The sequence below is a fragment of the Lontra canadensis genome, unplaced genomic scaffold (genome assembly GCF_010015895.1).
Source record: "Lontra canadensis isolate GAN:19392208 unplaced genomic scaffold, GSC_riverotter_1.0 scaffold75, whole genome shotgun sequence".
NCBI classification, from domain to species: domain Eukaryota; kingdom Metazoa; phylum Chordata; class Mammalia; order Carnivora; family Mustelidae; genus Lontra; species Lontra canadensis.
Window position 1 is genome coordinate 1452215 of NW_022631069.1, and position 17226 is coordinate 1469440.

General features: G+C 50.0%; 1 protein-coding gene across 2 annotated transcripts in view; it reads left to right on the forward strand.

The window, feature by feature from the left end:
* The first annotated feature begins 4410 nt into the window (after positions 1-4410).
* The window catches only part of TBX15 (T-box transcription factor 15), a 101613-nt gene continuing 88797 nt past the window's right edge, over positions 4411-17226 (forward strand). Inside the window, exon 1 of one of the 2 annotated variants that reach the window (XM_032881316.1) lies at positions 4411-5020. In XM_032881316.1, coding sequence (XP_032737207.1) covers positions 4816-5020 — 205 coding nt within the window. In that variant the 5' untranslated portion in view covers positions 4411-4815. Of the gene's footprint in view, positions 5021-9084; positions 9210-17226 lie in introns of those variants that run through there. The other variant, XM_032881317.1, reaches the window with a different exon arrangement.

Here is a 17226-nt window from a genome sequence, read left to right on the forward strand (position 1 = left end):
GGCCGCCGAAGGCGAGGAAACCGGGTGGCGCTTTTTTATAGTCACAAACATAAAATCGGGGCTTTCTCCCCTTTCGCTCGCCCCCTACCCCAACGCCGATAGAAAGCAGATAAATTTATGAAGGGCGAGCTAAGAGAATAATTACAGGGTGAAGGCCGTTAAATTTTATTTCCAGTCCCAAAGGCAAAACCTGCGATTTTATTGCAAACATCTGGAAGGACCAAGAGGTGGGCACGCTGCTGGTTTAAAATAAAAACAAAAGATTTTATTTCGCGAAAACAAAAAAACATCATTAAAGACCCTTTCGCCCCCACGGACATTTATTTTAAAAAGTGTGAGGGGGTGGCAGAACAGTCAACGACGCACGCGGGTCCCAGAGCGCCCGGCAACCTGAACCAACCCGGACACTTGGACATGAGGGCTGCGGGAGTGGGCCTGCGCACTCTCTGCGGGGCCGGCGTCCGGCGGTCGTTTCCAGAAATCTGGTCCCTCCCATGCCCACCCGAGGGCTCCAGGCCAGTTTTGCCACCCCGTAACTGGGCACCAATTTGGAAGAAGAAGTGAAAAGTGGGTACGTTGGCTCCGTATTCCCTGAAGAGACGATCACAGAACAGTAAAACCTCAGGTCTGTTCCGCCTCCGACCGATCATCTTGCCTGCTTTGCTTAGTTGTAAGGTATTTAGGGCTCCTTCACTCCGCCGGAGGGGAGACTGAGGCACAGGCCATGGATTGACTTGCCTAGGTAACACAGTTAAGAGCGGAAGGGGACCTGTTCGCTAGGCTTCACCTGCCTTGGAGTCCGGAGGGTTACCTCCCACCCCATAGTCGCCTCATAATGTTTTATATCTAGTGCCTAGACAGGCTGAATTCATTGTAATTGCCTCACCCCCACCGGGTGTCCCACTCAAGTGTTTAAGGGCAGACTAAGGTGTCCTGCTGGCAACTATTTTTAAGTTTGTTTTCAGTTACTCAAAACTGCAAAGTCCCAGCGCCTGGTAGATCACCTTGTGTTGAGGCATTAGCATTGGTGGTATTCAGTGTGGAGAAACAGAAGGAGGACTGGTATATGGGCGAGGTAGGGCTGTGTTCCCAGGACGTTTGTCCTTATGATGCAGAACTCTGTTGTTCCTTTGAAAAATCAAAATATCTGGACATGCCAGTTTCAAGTGGGCAGTCATTATGCTGCTCTTTCCTACTGGGTATTTCTCCTGTCAAGGCTAGGACTGGCCACCCATTTCCCATAGGTCCCTACAGGTAGTCAGTAGGGTCCTCTCTTCCACTTTCCCCTTGATTTCCTCTGACTCTTCAGGTGCTTAATAACCCCTTCTTCTTTGGGACACTGCAGGGGATGGGGTGAAGGGAGCTCCAGCTTGTTCCTTTTCCATCAGGGTGAGGCCTGAAATAGACCAGTAGGCCACCCAAGACCCAAGGTTGGAGGCTAGGAAACCGGGCCATTGCCTCAGGAATTAGCCTCACGCATTGGGCATCCCACTTTTATTTGTAAAGCTTAAAGGAGAGAGAAATGGGTCATGAGATTTTGAAAACCCTTTAATATAATGACTGGAGGAAACTGCATAGCACACCCCCAGATTTCTACATTTAATCCCCCCAGTACTCCTTTTCTTCTCCCAATCACATAAAATTATACACTTAAGTCACAGACATCAAACCATCCTGCTTAATCTTTCTCCAGACCTCCCTACCCATCAGTATAAGGTCAAGAACCAAGGAATGCAGGACCCTGGGCTGGGTTGGGGAATGGGGGAGACTTAGATGACCCTACAGTCACAAAAAGAAAATATCCCTGCCCCTCCCATTTACCTGGAGGAGCACTCCTATTTTCCTGACTGATCCAAAGCAACCTGGCTTCATGACCCTCTGATTTGTTTTAATGGCCTAACCCACAATTCTAAGATATGTGTATGTATGGGATGGAGGTGGGGGCCACTTATGTGTGACCGGAAGGAAGGATGTAGGAGTGCCTCGGAACTCTGTGCAGAGTGAATGTTTGGGGGTGAGGTGCAGCTGCATGCTGTTGAAGGGCATATGGGTATATGGTCGCCTTCAACGTGCAGGCTTTCTGGACCTGCATAACAGTACCTAGGTAAACCAAAAGTTTCTCTTTTTGAGAAACGTTCACAGCCCCAGGGAGGGTGTATGTCCTACGGTGCATTTAGTTCGCAATCCAAACTAAGTCTGCGGAGGGAAGGCGAGAGGCTGCCAGAGGGAGATGGGTGATACAGGCAATGGGGAGGAGGAAAATGCTGGAAAGGAAGAGAGGCTGGCCCCATTGCTGCTATCCCACTGGGCCTGGTCCCAGCAGGCCCCAGCAGTGACACCAGAATCAGGAGCCGACATAGAGGAGAGCCTCAGAGGAAGGTAACTAACTGCCTGCTCCTGGCCTGCCCTTGTCTCCAACTCTTTTGCTGAGGCCCCGCGGTGGTGACTGCGCTGTCCCTTTCTGCCAGGGCTCCTGGAAGCAGTGCGGGGTGGTGACTGAGGTGGGAAACCCTGAGTCTTGCCACCCAGGCTCCTGGAGTTTGCGGTGCAGCACAGAGGGAGACGCGGAGGGGCTTTGCGGCGGGCTTCTAGATCCCAGGGGTGCTTGGAGTGCTGCTCCGGGATCCCCAAGCCTGAGAGAGGCTCCTGGAAGTCACTGGAGGCCAAGCCTGGCTGAGTCGCACTCAACTGGTGGCTTCCATTATTCTTTCTGCATTTGCTGAGCCGCGGGCTTCCTCTAGTCTGGCTGACGCCCAGTGTGAGGGGGCTCCCAAAGTGTTCGTATTTGCTTTCCTCTGGAGAGGCCCAAGGTGGATTCATGACATTCAGCCCTTCCGTCCCGCACCAGAGCAGTTCCAACTACAGTGTCAAGGACTAGATTTACCCTGTGGTCAGGAGGCGAATCTGGCGTTTCAAAGGCCCGACAGGACCCTCCCTTCTTGCCCCAAGGTGGAAGGGCAGATGGGCACTTGTTCTTCGGGAGTCTGTGGCTGCCGTGGATCCCTCTGCCCTAGGCTTGCTGACTCTGTTCGGGGCCTGGCTGTCGGCTAGACTTGTCTGCTGAGCTTCTCAGTCTGGTCTGTCGCTCACACTGGTGGGCTGGCTCTTTCCTGCCTCTTCGCACGGGGATAGAAGAGTGTGGACCAGGGCACTGGGATGGGAAGATCAGGCTGTGGTTAGGCTGCAGTCCGCGAAATACGAGACCTTTTTTCCTGCTTGGCAGGATCAACTTCTGGGCCCCTCTGAACCCGCTCAGCGTTGGGCTGCGCTCGGGGTCTCAGGCGGCAGGCGACCAGTAGCGTAACCCAGGAGGGGGTGTGGGAAATTAGAATGGCCAGAGTGCTGGATTGAGTTCCAGAGAAATCCCTGACGACTGCTCTGTCAAAGTTTTTTGTTTTTGTTTTTGTTTTTAAAGGGTGGAGAGGGAGGATCAGCGAGCGGGAGAGCCGGGTTCCGAAGTAATCAGATTTGAAGGGAATTCTGGAAAAGCTCTTCCGCTGTCAAAATTACTGGCCGGCCTTGCCCATCCCTTCTCTGTGGGCTCTCCAGAACAGGCGCTCCGGGCAGTCAACGCTCAGATCAGCATCCACGCCGAAGGGAAGGCGAGCATTTGCTGCGTGCGGGCCCAGTCAGGGTATCAGCCGAGCGTGCGGTAAACCGGGCGCCGCACCGCGGGCCTCTTGCTTTGCCGAGTCTACGTCTCCTTCTTCACCAGGTAGAACTGGAAGGAGGAAGCGATCATTAGATTTACAATTACAAGACCCTGGATAGTAACGGGGCGTCTTTGTTTATTTCTTTCGTTTTGCGTTAGCCAGAGTTGCTTAGAAATCGTATAACAGGAAAGTAACCTGTGTGGCGAAATCTCGGCTGACCCAGAAGGGCTTATAGCGTCTGGGGGCTGGAGCGAGATTATCGGGGTCGTTTTCGAGCGTTTTCGGACAGGTTGAGAGCCCCCAAACTCCAGAGCAGTAATTAAAATCACTCTGGGCTTGCAACGTCTATGAGACTTAGCAGATTTGGGAGGAAAAGATACGGATTTGGGACGGGCAGGGGTTTGGAAAGGCGAAGATCAGACCTAGACTTTCGGCGCTCCCCTCTCCCCCACAGAGAACCCGTGGGGGACCGGGAAGCCAGGGGTTAAAGCGGCCCAGGAGCATCCCCGGACAGCCCGCGCGGAGCCTTGGCCCGAGCCTCAGTCTCTCCCCTTCTCTCATTGGCCCGCGCACCTAGGGTTTCTCCTGTTCCCTCCTCGCCATTGGTCGGGGACTGGCTTTTTTTCCCCTCAGTCTTTCTCTTCCTCCCCCTCCCTCTCCCTCACCCCACGGACAGGAGCGCACCGCCTGCCCCCAGCTCCTCGCGAAGGGAGGAATTTAGAAAAAAAAAAAAAAAGTTTCCCAGAAGTTTGGATCAGAGGAAGGACGGGAAGACCAAGAGAGGAAGAGGGAGAGGGAGGAGAGAAAGGGAGAGGGAGGAGAGAGAGAATAAAAAAAAGATGAAGTCCAGTCTACACAGCCTGTGAGCGCCTGCCCCGGTGGGTGGGAAGCAGGACTCGGGCGCTCATGCAGCGAGCGGGCGGCGCTCCGGGCGCTCGTACCTAGCGGCTGGGGCAGCTAGGGGCGCGGGTCGGAGCCGGCTGCGGAGGGCGGGGAAGGACGCTGGGGGAGGGTGCCGAGGACCCGCAGGGCCGCCGCCTCTATCTCGGCCTCTGCGCCGCCGCCTCTCCCGGGCCCGGCCCGGCGGGCGCTCCAAGCGTGAGGGCGCAGGCTGCTCCCTCAGTAGTGGGGGCGAGCGGAGGCGGGGGTGCGGGCGGCTAAGATGAGTGAAAGGAGAAGATCTGCAGTCGCCCTGAGCTCGCGAGCACATGCCTTCTCCGTTGAAGCCTTGATCGGCTCAAATAAAAAGCGGAAACTGCGAGACTGGGAGGAGAAGGGGTTGGACCTGTCCATGGAGGCGCTGAGCCCCGCGGGCCCACTCGGAGACACGGAGGACGCGGCCGCACACGGCCTGGAACCTCACCCGGGTGAGTGCGCAGGACCAGACCGAGGGAGGCGGGCGGAGAGGGGACGCCCGGCGGCCAGCCTGCGGGCGGTATGGTGTGGAAGGAGGCCTTGCTCCCTGATGCCCTGCCTTGCTCCGACGCGGGTTTCCTTTTCTTTGCGCAAACGTCTTAAGCTTTCCGCAAATTCGCTGCAAACAATTTGGTGGGAACTGATCCTTGCATATTCGTCGTCAGCCTCAGGCAAGGAGGCCTCGCTCGCACCCCCTTCTCTTCTGGGAGCGGAGCGCACTGTTCTGGTGTCTACAGCTGAGCGGCCGCAGGCCCCCGGGGGTTAAGGAGGGGTAGAGATCGAAGGCGACCGCGGGAGAGGAGAGGGGCTGGGATTCGCTCCTGAGAGCTCCAGTGGACTGGCGTGGAGTTCTCTGGCTCAACACCCAGTCTCGGGAAATGCCCAGTTTGTCCCATTTAGCCTTCGACCTCGGTCCTCGGTCCTCGCCCTTCCCCCACCAACTTTTCTGGGACTCAAGTTCTTGTGTTTCCCCTACTCCGGGGACGACCGAGCATAATTATATTTCTACTTCGGTGGCGTTTACGGAAAAGGGATGTATGTTATAACCCTTACCCTGCGCCCTGGGTCACTCTTCAGGGCCAACATCTCTATGTATTGGGGGAAGCGGAGTGATTAATTATTGCCTCGGATCTATCCATGCACATTATATGCACACAACCCGTAAAACACAGAGCGGATGTTGGTGTCTCTATTTTAGCAGAAACCTGAGCGGGTAGTTGGTTGAGGGGGAACAACTTAACGTTTTGTATTAAGTGCCAAGATTTCAACTGTGCAAAACAGCCCGGGGGAACAGCTGTTGTCGGAAGAATCTTGCGCGCGCGCCCGCGCGAGCGCGGGCACGCGCGTCCACACACACATACACACACGGTCGCAGCTTGGTTTAGCGGTTTCAGAAACTTTCCAGCCAGGGCTTCTGCTGCCTTTCTGAAGGTGCTCTTGCTGACCAGCTAACGTTGGGGAGTAAACCTGGGTCAGCGTGCTGGAAAGCGGAACGCCAGGCTGGGGGCGGTGGCCCACAAAGGGATGAGGGTGGCTACGGGCCCGAAGAGCTTGGGGACGGACAGAGCATTGGGGCCCAGGGGCTTGGGGGCTGGAACACTGGCCGACCCAAGGAGGGACAGCTGTCGCTTACATTTTCTCTTTCGGCAGTGACAGTTCAATTTCCATGCTCCTGAGGCTAATAATAACGCGATTAGCGGGTGACTTGCAGAGACCGAGTTTTATGAATTCTCCGTGTTTTTGTGGCCCGTTACGGTATTTGAGTTTAGTGCTGGGGAATTATTTTTATTAGTCGATGAAAAGAAAATTAAAAGGAGATTTATTTCATCCGCTCAAATCTTTCTCTGTGTTTGGATGCGGGTGCCTGTCCACGCGGACCCCTGTGTGGGCAATCCAGAAAGGAACGCGTAGCTAATGTGTGTTTCCCATCTCTGGCCAGACCCTGTTTCCTCACCGCATTTATATGTTGTCAAAATCCACTTGCGCCTTCACACAGTTTAGTGGGAGTTCTTTCAGGCCTCCTGACAACTCATGGTTTGGAAGGTTAGTTTATTTTACTTTCCTGACGGTGGAAAAGACAGAAGTTACTTAACTGTGTGTGGTAGACACCCTGTCTGCAGGTACTTTTCTCTAGGGAGGGGTCCAGGTCCGCTGCACCTGGTCTAGGGTCGCTTGTTCAAAACGACCAATACCTGTGATCATAATCAGGGACTTAGCTTGCAGTTTTCTCTTTTCCCCGGCCATAGTGAGGAGAGAAATGGTTGGGACTAGGAGAGACCATTCCAGAGACATAAACCCGAAGACCTGTTGTCCAGAATGCTCTTATCTCGCTCCCACAGTATGAGGGTAGGGGGTGAGGACCTAACATAGGACTTTATGTCACACCGAGTTCAGCTGACCCATTCCCATTTCTTTTTCTTTTCTTTTTTTTTTTTTTAAGAAAAAGATGGGCGTTTGGATTAGAGAAAACGAAATATGTTTGTGGGGGTTGAGGCCCAGGAGTAGGAAGAAGCTGAAAGCTGAGAGCACTCTCGGGCCTTCTGCGGACTGGGCTACCAGCCCTGCCTGGCTGCTTCATGCACCAAGGGGATATCCAAGTTCGAGCCCCAGCAGTGGCCAAAGCTTTCTTAGGAACCGGACATAGAAACAGAAAAGATCTTTCAGAAAAACTGCGTGGTGGAGTGGAGCCCCCGCAGTCCCCAGAGTGGAGGAAGCGGAGCTGCAGGCTCTGGGCCCGGATGGCAGCAGCAGAAGGCGGGTCCAGGGCTTGGGGTCCCTTGTAGGCCTTTCTTTCTTTTTCTAATCCCGCGCCCTAACGAACACGCATACATCACCTTTAAAGGTGTGTGTATGATGATGGAGGTGGGAGAGGGGCCCAGGTGACTCCATTGTGCCCGAGACAAAGTCTCTGCCGTCCTTGGCCTCAAATTGTTTAAACTCTCTTCCCAAATTAGGACCCCGAGCTGGCTGGACCCGCCGCGTGGCTCGCCTGCGCTAGCCTGTTGATAAGTCAGAAATGGGTGGGGGAAACGACAACAGAAATAAAATTGCCACGGAGCTGGGGAAGGATTAAACAAACACGCATACAGACACAGGACACCCGCCTAAAGCAATCGTGTTTATCATTTTCACCATTCCCTCCCTCTGACTGGTACCTCCGTTTTTCCAGCCCTTCCTGTCCGTGCCTTAAAATCCCAGGATCCTGCGACAACCCAAGGGTTAGATTTTAATGTTTAACTTTTATTCAAAGACGTGGCCTTTTGCTTTTTCACAGCCCGTTTTTCTTTCCGCGTCCGGACAGAGCTGGCTTTAGTTGGCGCCGAGCGCCCGCAGCCTGGGGCGCCAACCTGCAGCAGCGGGGGACCAGCCCAGCCTGTGCGCTGTAGGAACTCACACATCAGAGGACACACCGTATGTATTTCAAAAATTTCCATCGAGCCTGCTGGTCCCGAAAAACCCCGAGGCCCAAAGGGCCTTGGAGAAGGGTCTGTGAGGTGCCCTCATTATTGCCAGAACTCGTCTTCTGGAGAAGCCGCCAGACGCAGCCGCCGCAGGCTCAGGAGGGTCTCCGAGGAGCCTGACTCCCGGGCCTGCTTACCCCCGGGCCTGCTTACCCCCGGGCCTGCTTACCCCCGGGCCTGCTTACCCCCGCCTCTCGCCGAGCAGCAGCAACAGGGAACACTTTTGAGCCAGGATCGCCCGGAGCAGCTGCTCCGGCTGCGGCCTTGGAAGTATATTTCAGGCACGCGGCGGCGCCATCTGCGCTCGGACCCCAGCCCCGGCTCCACCCGGCTTCCCCCTCTCGAGTCTGGAGTTTGGGCCTTTCCCGCCCAAATCCACAGCCGAGTAAGGCCGAGGTCCGGTCTCCCGCGGAGCGAACTAATTCAAACCTTCTGCGAAAGGATTTCCCCCTCCAGGGCCTACGGCCCTGAGCCTTGCAGCCGCGGCGCTCCAGAGGCCTAAGAAGGTGGCGGCTTACGCGGGTGGGCACATAAAGCAGGCGCAGTCAAGAACGTGAGGGCAGATCCCTACTCCGCGCACACGTGCACGTACGTCAGGCTCGCGCGTCCCGTGCACCTCTCCGCGCAATCCCTAGTGAAATGAGACAGGAAACGCCCGTGCAGTGCCCCAAGGCACTTTCTTCTTTCGAATTACCGAGATCAACAGTTCACGCGAATTAATCTGCCAGTTTATGGCTTGTTTGCTCAGAGTAAAACTCCCAAGATTTTAATCCTGACATCACCCCTCCACCCACCCCTAATCCCCAATAGGGACACAGGGTCAAAACGAAGGAAGTGACTCTTCACTGACGTTTAAGTAATGGAGAAAAAGCGATGAGTTTGAAGCCAGTGGGGAGAATGTGCTTGCGCGGGGCAAGAACCAGCCAGGGCGCAGGCCAGTGCTTGGACTGCCGGCAAGGGTGTGGGGTGCGCTGGGCGAGAAGCCATAGTGTAAGTCTGAGGTAGAGCCCGGGGCGAGAAACGCCGGTTCCTCAGTGGTACGTGAGCCCCAAAAGCCAGTGCAGGTCTCGAAGGTGCCAGGCCTGGACCCTGCGGATGAGCCAAATGTGGTGCCTGCTGGACATGCGCAACGCTCTCGCCTGCCCAGTCAAAACGGCCTTCCGCGGTGGCCGCGTCTTTGGTGAGTGACCTTGTGTGAAGGGGACTGAGGAGGGTAGGCTAGATCTGAATTCGTCATAGGCTGGTGAGGATGGATGTGCTCGGGAATGAATGCCAAAAGGACTTTTGTCGCGCAGGTCGGATGTTGGCTAAGTCAGACGCCCCCTGGATGCGCAGGGCCTGGAGAGCACACCGCGGTGGCTTCCGGGAGGTGGGCAGGGTTATGAAGATGTTCTGTGTAAATCCCTGGCCCTGGCGCTGTGGCACAATAGAAGCCACCAGGAAGAAGGAAACTGTTCTAACCCTCTATCCCGTAGATGGAGCAAACTGATGGAGGGCAGTGGGGAGGACAGGGAATTGGGAAAACCCTAATGCCCAGAGTTTGGGATGTGATGGAAGGGAGCCGGAGTGTGCTGTTTTGCACCCCCTCAAGTCATCCCCTGTGCCCCCGCGGGCTTCACAGCTCCTTGTGAGGCACGTAAAAGGCGCAGGGCTAACAGGCGAGCCTCAGGTAAAGGTCTCTCCCTTCTCGGCTGGGCGGTGCAAGGCCCTTCACTGGGCTCCGCCGTCCGCCTCTGCCCCTCTGAGACTGGTGCGACGCGCCGGGAGAAACCTTCTCTGGACAGATCAGCTCACAGCGTAGGCGCTCAGCGGTTCTGAATTTGCGTCTTCCACGCCCCCCCCCAACACCATTTCTTATTGAACACTTTATTTATTTGGGTTCAGACCTAGCCACTTTCGGGTTCCTGATTTTATAGGTTAAACTCCCAGAAAGAGAAGTTCGCGGGGTGACGTTCATGCAGGGGGAAGGGGGAATTAAATTTTTAATAGTGGAGTTCGTACTGAAATTATATCGACGTATACCCGCTGCCGGTTTCCTGTCCGCACCCCCCCTTACTTCAAATGGTATAATGGCCATCTTTTAAATATTAAAGGAAGTTAGCTTAAAATCTAATTAATACACCCAGCACCCGAGGAGCGACTGACGAATGGGAGCTAAACCTAAGATGATAGGGTATTAGTGGTTTGCGTTCGCCCATTTATTTGTATAATTTCCTTCGTGTGTGCTCACAGGAGTTTAATGGAAGCTAGTCCCTCATCATTAATCGTTCATGTTGGGCCACAAGGGGAGAAGGATAAATACCTTTTGGCTCAGAAGACCAGAAACATTTTGTTCATCCAAGCTTCTCCAGGGCACTGCTTAGTATTAAAGAGTGAAATATTCCAGGTCTGTCACAATCGTTCTCTGTATTGCCAAAAATATAATATTAATAAGATGAGGGGACTTTTTTGAGTCCTGATTATGGACTTGGTTAGAAGTTTATTTCTCACACCCAGGAGTAAAATGATTACTTCTTAAATCTGTCAGTTTCTTCTCTAGGTGATTGTAGAGTTAAAAACAAAAACAAGACCAGACTGAGCAGATTCCACAGGGATAAAGAGCAGAGAGCAGATGGGCATTTCACTTCTCTTTCTGGAAACGCAGAAATCCATCTATTATATGGGGGGGGGGTGTAACTAGTTATTGCTTTCTTACTCCTAAAAGAAAAAGACAAAGTAGTTCAGCAGGAGAGAATATTTAAGTGGTTTTCTAGTTTTGACCTTTTGGGATATTTTTCCACAGGGTAAAGTAGGGAACTGGTGGAATCATTCCCCCTTCTTTCTCTCATCCCTGTGGTTTATTTTTGCCTTGCCTTTTCTGGTTTCCAGCGAGCCCTGAATTTTATAAGTGCATGACTGCGATATAGGGGTCTGCACTGGGGACAGCAATTAGCAAATTTATAAATTAGGGCCTGTTTACACGTATTTGGGCATGGATAATCATTACTTAATTTAAGTGAGGCCCTTGCTCTAAGTGTCAGGATGGAAAATGAGACTCAGTAGGGAGGATAGAAGGTGAAACAGGAAGAGGTGGGGGAATTAAGCAACTGGTGACGACAAATCAACATTTATGCAGTGCCATTACTGGCTTCACTTTGAGGCAGGACATTCTGCTGACTACAAACTGATATGAGCTTTTTTGATACAAGAAGTGAAAATAGGGACGCCTGGGTGGCTCAGTTGGTTGGACGACTGCCTTCGGCTCAGGTCATGATCCTGGAGTCACGGGATCGAGTCCCGCATCGGGCTCCCAGCTCCACGGGGAGTCTGCTTCTCTCTCTGACCTTCTCCTCGCTCATGCTCTCTCTCTCAAAATAAATAAATAAAATCTTTAAAAAAAAAAAAAAAGAAGTGAAAATAGGCCTTGCATTTGATACTCTGTTCTATACTCTTTTTACCAGCCAGTGTTCAGCTATGCCCTTTAGGTGTAAGCGTTATAAAATGTATTAAAGAGTATATAATCAACTGTATGTGTTTACACACAAATTTATGTGTGAAATCTACCGCTCTGAATGAGACATAGAAAATATCTCAGGAAATACCAGAAAAATATTAGAGAAAATAAACTGCCCCTCTTATTTGTGGAGCCAGTTAACAGAAGGAGAACACATAAAATTTGGGGGGTCAGAAATTTTGTCATCTCTAGGTATCCACTTGATAATTCCAAGAGAATTCCAGATTTGAAACTTCTTGGTATTGGCATTTTCATTTAACTATCAAATTAATTTAAGATTTTGACCAAAGTCCAAGAGAAAACACTAGAAAAGGAAACTGTACAGATGCAATTTAGAAGAGCAGGAAGAGTGGAGTTTTTTTTTCTAACTAAACTTGGCTTTTAAATTTGTGAATAATGCCACCTTCATTTCGGATGGGCAGAATGCTGGCTTGTATTGAAGTATAATTTCATGTTCTTCCATGCAGAGAGTTAACGGAATCACTAAGGGAAATCTGTTAATAGAAATAACGAGAGAAACTGTGATTTGGGGATAATAATTTAACAACATAGAAATACGTGCAAAAATATTCTCCCTATTTGTCCTCTTGTATTTTCTTCAGTATAGCTGAGGAGGCTAAATGAGCTGTTTTCCAAATCGCCACACACTTTTTAGAAGATTAACTGCAACCCCCCCCCCCCAAGTCTGGATTGCACATGCAATATCCTAACATAGCCTTCTTTTAAAAACCGAATACTACAGGTAACAGTAGAGTTCCCTTGAAAAGGATCATCAGAGGTCATTATTATGTACCTAGCTGGGAGCCTTAGAGTTCTAGCGTCTAGTTCTCAGCGGAGTGAACCGAAATTGTTACTCCCAACACCCGCTGTCTTCTCTGCTGTCCCACAATCCCAAAAGTCTAGTCGAAACCCCAGACGGGGGCTCGGAAAGCGGTAAACTCCTCTTATGCTCCCCCACTTCTCCTCCCCCAAATTCTCCTCCCCCCACATCCTGTACCCCTCCCCCCACTTCCTATACGCACGGTGAAACGCCCATATTTTCCCTCTTTAAAAAAAAAAAAAAAATCAGATGAAGTTTCACCGGGGAAGGATTTGGGATTGCATCTCTTCCCGTGAAACTATCCCTGGGAAAATAGGGCGGGTCGAGTGACCTTCCGAAGTTAGAGAATCGGGCCGCAGCCGCGTCTCCCCTCCTCCGGCCCCTCGCCCGGGATTTGGTGGCGCCTTGGGGCGGGAGCGGCAGGGTCAGGAGCGCCCGGGCCTGGCCACGGTGCGCGCGGCCCCGGCTCCTGCTCTGGCGCTCGAGGCTTGGTCCCTAACGGCGGGTCCGCGCCGCCGCTGGAAACCAGGAGGTGCGCAATCCCGAGGGATAGTCGGTGCCCTTCTCAGCTCCCTTTACAGCCTGGAGCAATGCGGGCAGTCGGGTAATCGGGAAGGCCTTGGTAAAAGACCACCCCTTCTCCCCGCAAAAAATCAAGGAAAAAAATCCAAACAACCCCAAAACAACAACACCCCCCCAACCGAACCGAAACAAACACAAAAACCCCCAAACCCCTAAACGGAACCCAAGGATCTTACACCTCGCGCCCCGAGGGGAGTCTGAGCTTTTGCTTTCATCAGGCTGAACAAATATCCAAGGAATTAAACTGACTTCAAAACATTAGCAATTAGAAACCAAGAATCCTTCGGCCTGAGGAACTTTTAATCCCTAACCATTTCCAAATGGGTAATTCTAGGGTCAGTAAATATCATAGCCACTTTGTTAAAAAGGAAAGTCATTCTGTCGGTTCTTGGAGAAGCCTAGGATCCCCAGGTGCCTCAGAGGGCACGTGATGGCAGCGTTGACCTCTGGCTTCTAGAATCCCCGCATTGTTCAACTGAGAAAAAGGGACAACAAACAATTGCCCTTCACGCTATTCTTGGAGATTAAAAACAGTGAACTAATTCTTCTCCTTAAAAAAAAAAAAAAAAAAAAAAAGGAAAAAACCACCCATAGAAATGACTACTAGCCACACTACACTCTGTAAGAAATGGGCGGGAATGGCTTTCTGGCTACAGCTCCACTTTAGCTGTGAGGGGAGTCTTCCCTGGAAGGCTTCAAAGTATCAATCCCACCAGGCCCCAGGGCCCAGAATTTTAACCTAGGGTTTAGGGAATTTGGGTGGTGTAGGGCTCCTGTTCTTGCTCCTTCTGAAAAATATATAGTTGATTTTAGCCATATGGAGGGGCAGGCATTGGTGCCAGTGAGTGAGTGATTGTGAGCACAGTAGTGCTTTCCCTGGGTTTGAGAAAGCTTCCTCTATCTAGTAACCTTACACTTTTATTTATTTTTTATTTGCAACAAAGCTGAGGGAGGGATTATGTACTGATGCACTATTTAGGGAAAAACAAGGCTTATGAGAAAATCTATGAGCAAGCTTGCATAAAAACCTTTCAGGAAACTTAATTGCTTATGTGGACATCTATGAGTCTTCACTATACTACAAAGCTTTCAACACAGGTCCTCATAGTGTAGATTACATCCCTGTATTATGGTAGGAAGAGGGCTTGACTAGCTTAAACTGGACTTAGAGCTAGCACTAGCTTTCTCATTAATTTTGGAACCAGAGATATTTGTTCTAAAAGCAGACATATAAATGTTGAAAAAATTGTTTTAAAGTTGTATCATAGCCTCAGTTCCTGGTTTGTGAAATGAGGGAGAGAGATTGAAATGACACCTGAGGCCCCTTTAGTTATAGGATTCTGTGATCTTGTTACATTTTTTTTCTTGTAATACTAACATTTTCTCCTGAGGTACCTTAGCCATCACTTGACCCATCCTTTTGTTGGAACAAGGGAAGTTTTACTGCAGTTGTAGAAAGTAACAGTAATAGCAATTCAAGGTAAAAAAAAAAAAAGATTTTTTATTGCTAAAATTTAGAGCTTCCATAAAGCTTTTGAAAAGTTTTTAGATTAATATCACATGTTCAGAAGTTCTGGATCTAGTCCCTTCTGTTTGATGTAACCTATTGTTGCTTGTGTGACTGCCTGGGACCCTCCTGCTGGGAGAATTCTATGGCGTTAGTAAATTTAAAGAAAATACAAATTATCTATGCTTTGGACATTTTCTGTGCCATTCTCAGAAATAGCTGGAAAAACCACGCATTTGAAAAATGAAGACTGAGAAAAACAGCTTCATCACTTGTAAATTGAATGGATGAGTCTTCCCTTCCCCTCCAAAAATCACTTGCCCCTCATTACTCTCTGAGCCTGATGGAAAGCACTAGTAACTATTTTCCATGTCTAGTCTGCTAAGCCGAGGTCTTGATCTGGCAGAGAAGTGAGAATGCTAAAAGGATGACTTAGTAACAGGCAAAACGCTTGTCAACAAGATAGATCAGAAGACAGCTTAGCATTCAAGACCTCTATTCATAGCTGCTGAACTTGAGGGCAGGGTCAGACCAAAAAACTGGGCCCAGCATACACCTAGGAAGGATTCTCATGTTTCTATCTGTGGGACTGTCTCTCCTTATAGACTTACACAGCTGGGCCAGGGACAGCTCCCCACTTGTATTTGATGTCCCTATTCTCTACAGCCCCAGCCCCTGTGTGGACTTGTGTCCTCAGGGACCTTATGGATTTACTGTCATCCCCTTTCACTATCACCCTATAAACTGGTATAAGGCAGGGACCTTGTCTTCATTGTTTTTGTATCTCTAGAGCCTCGTACAAGTGGCTGGCACAGAGCAACACTTACTATATAATGATTATAAATAGCAACATTTGTTGAACACTGTGTACCAGCCACTGTGCTAAGTTGTGTATTATATACTACAGTGATATAACATAACATAACACAATATATAGTTGTTTGTAATACATATTAAAATACATAGTATAGTTATACTATTATATAATATGTGTGTTCTAAGTCACAGTATGATAATCATGTATATTCCAAATAATATACAACTATATATATAGAATGTATATGTGTGTGTATGTGTGTGCATATAGAATATACAAGTATACATACACACACATCCCAAAGCACTGGTATGAGACAGTAATAATCTTACTATTATCATTTCTATTTGGTGCAATGAATGAATGAGTGATACGAGATAGTGGTTAAAAGCTCAGGTCTTAAGCTTAAGAATGCTTTCTGAGACCTGGTTCAGCACTTGCTAGACCTTGGGCAGTTCCTTAATCTCTCCCAAACCCAGTTTCTGCACCTAGGAAATTGTAATAATAAACATATTCATCAAAAAGTGGTTGTGAGGGGGTGCCTGGGTGGCTCAGTGGGTTAAAGCCTCTGCCTTCAGCTCAGGTCATGATCCCAGGGTTCTGGGATCAAGCCCCACATCGGGCTCTCTGCTCGGTGGAGAGCCTGCTTCCTTCTCTCTCTCTCTCTCTCTCTCTCTCTGCCTGCCTCTCCCCCTACTTGAGATCTCTGTCTATCAAATAAATACAATAAAATCTTAAAAAAAAGTGGTTGTGAGGATTAAATCAGTACCCATAGAGGAACAAAGGATTTGGTAGTGTCTGTGATTCCTGTCAGTTGACTTGACCGTGATTATTCACTTTGGTGACCAGCTTGATAAGAAATTGTTGCAAATTATAAATCTAGCAGGCACTACTGTTCTCCCCGGTCTTTTGCTTTAAGTGGGATGTTTGGGACTTGAAGGGCCATTGGTACTTGGTGTATAGTCTATGGTTAGAAACAGAGGAGCAAAGCTGAGTAGGAATGGCTGGCTAAGGAAGTTAAATAGGACTTTGCGGGCTGTTGCTATTCAGGGTTCCGCTGAGGCAGAAAGCCAGCCTCCGAGTAAGCATCTGAGGCGGGGAGAGAGGGCTTCAAGGGTGAGGACCAGCTGTCTGGCATGCAGTAAGAAGAGAGGGTAGGTGGAGGGTGGGGCAGGGAGCCTCAGCTTTACCAGCTCCCCAGGAACTAGGCTCTAGCAGAGGACAGAGGGGCCTTTCTGGATGTGGGAAGTGGAAGAACACAAGCATGTTTTTCTGGTTAGTTTCTGATATTTTTACCTAGAGCCCAGAAATCCCCAAATGGTCAGGTTTTATCCTATGGGCAATAAGGAAGATTCATTTTGTGAAGCCTGTGTTCCGATGGCCCCCAAGGTTGGGCAAAATGAACCAGTTGCATTTAGTAATTGAAATCCCAGTAAAGGATTGTAGGTGTTGCTTAGTTGAGGAAAAAAAAAAAAAATAAAGGGGCCAAGTTTAAGGACAATCTATAATGAAGTTGACTGTCAGGAAGAGGAGACTGGGAAGTCTTTTCTTAGGGAAAACAACAGAAGCCCCAGCCATTGTGTTAGAACTTACATCTGGCTGCATGATTTTGCAGTTTTCTTCCTTCCAGCAAACAGAAGCCTGGATTTGATCATTTACGATTTTTTTTTTTTTTTTTTTTTTTTTTTTTACAAAACTAGTTACACCCCAGACTTTGTTTATATTGATTCCTGGTAGCAGAGGAGGAAAGTGCATTCCCAGGGGAAGAGGAGCTGAGATCTCTCCCAAGGTCTCCTCCATGGAGCTCAGCACCCTTCAGCAGTAACACTCAGGCCCTGCCTGACCATCCAGAGGTGTCGGGGGAGGGGGGGGAGCTACTCTGCCCTGGCTAGAATTCAGGTTTCAGTCTTCTAAACATATCTATGCACCACATTTTATCTCCAAGACAGCTGTTTCTTTACTTCCCCAATCTTACAAA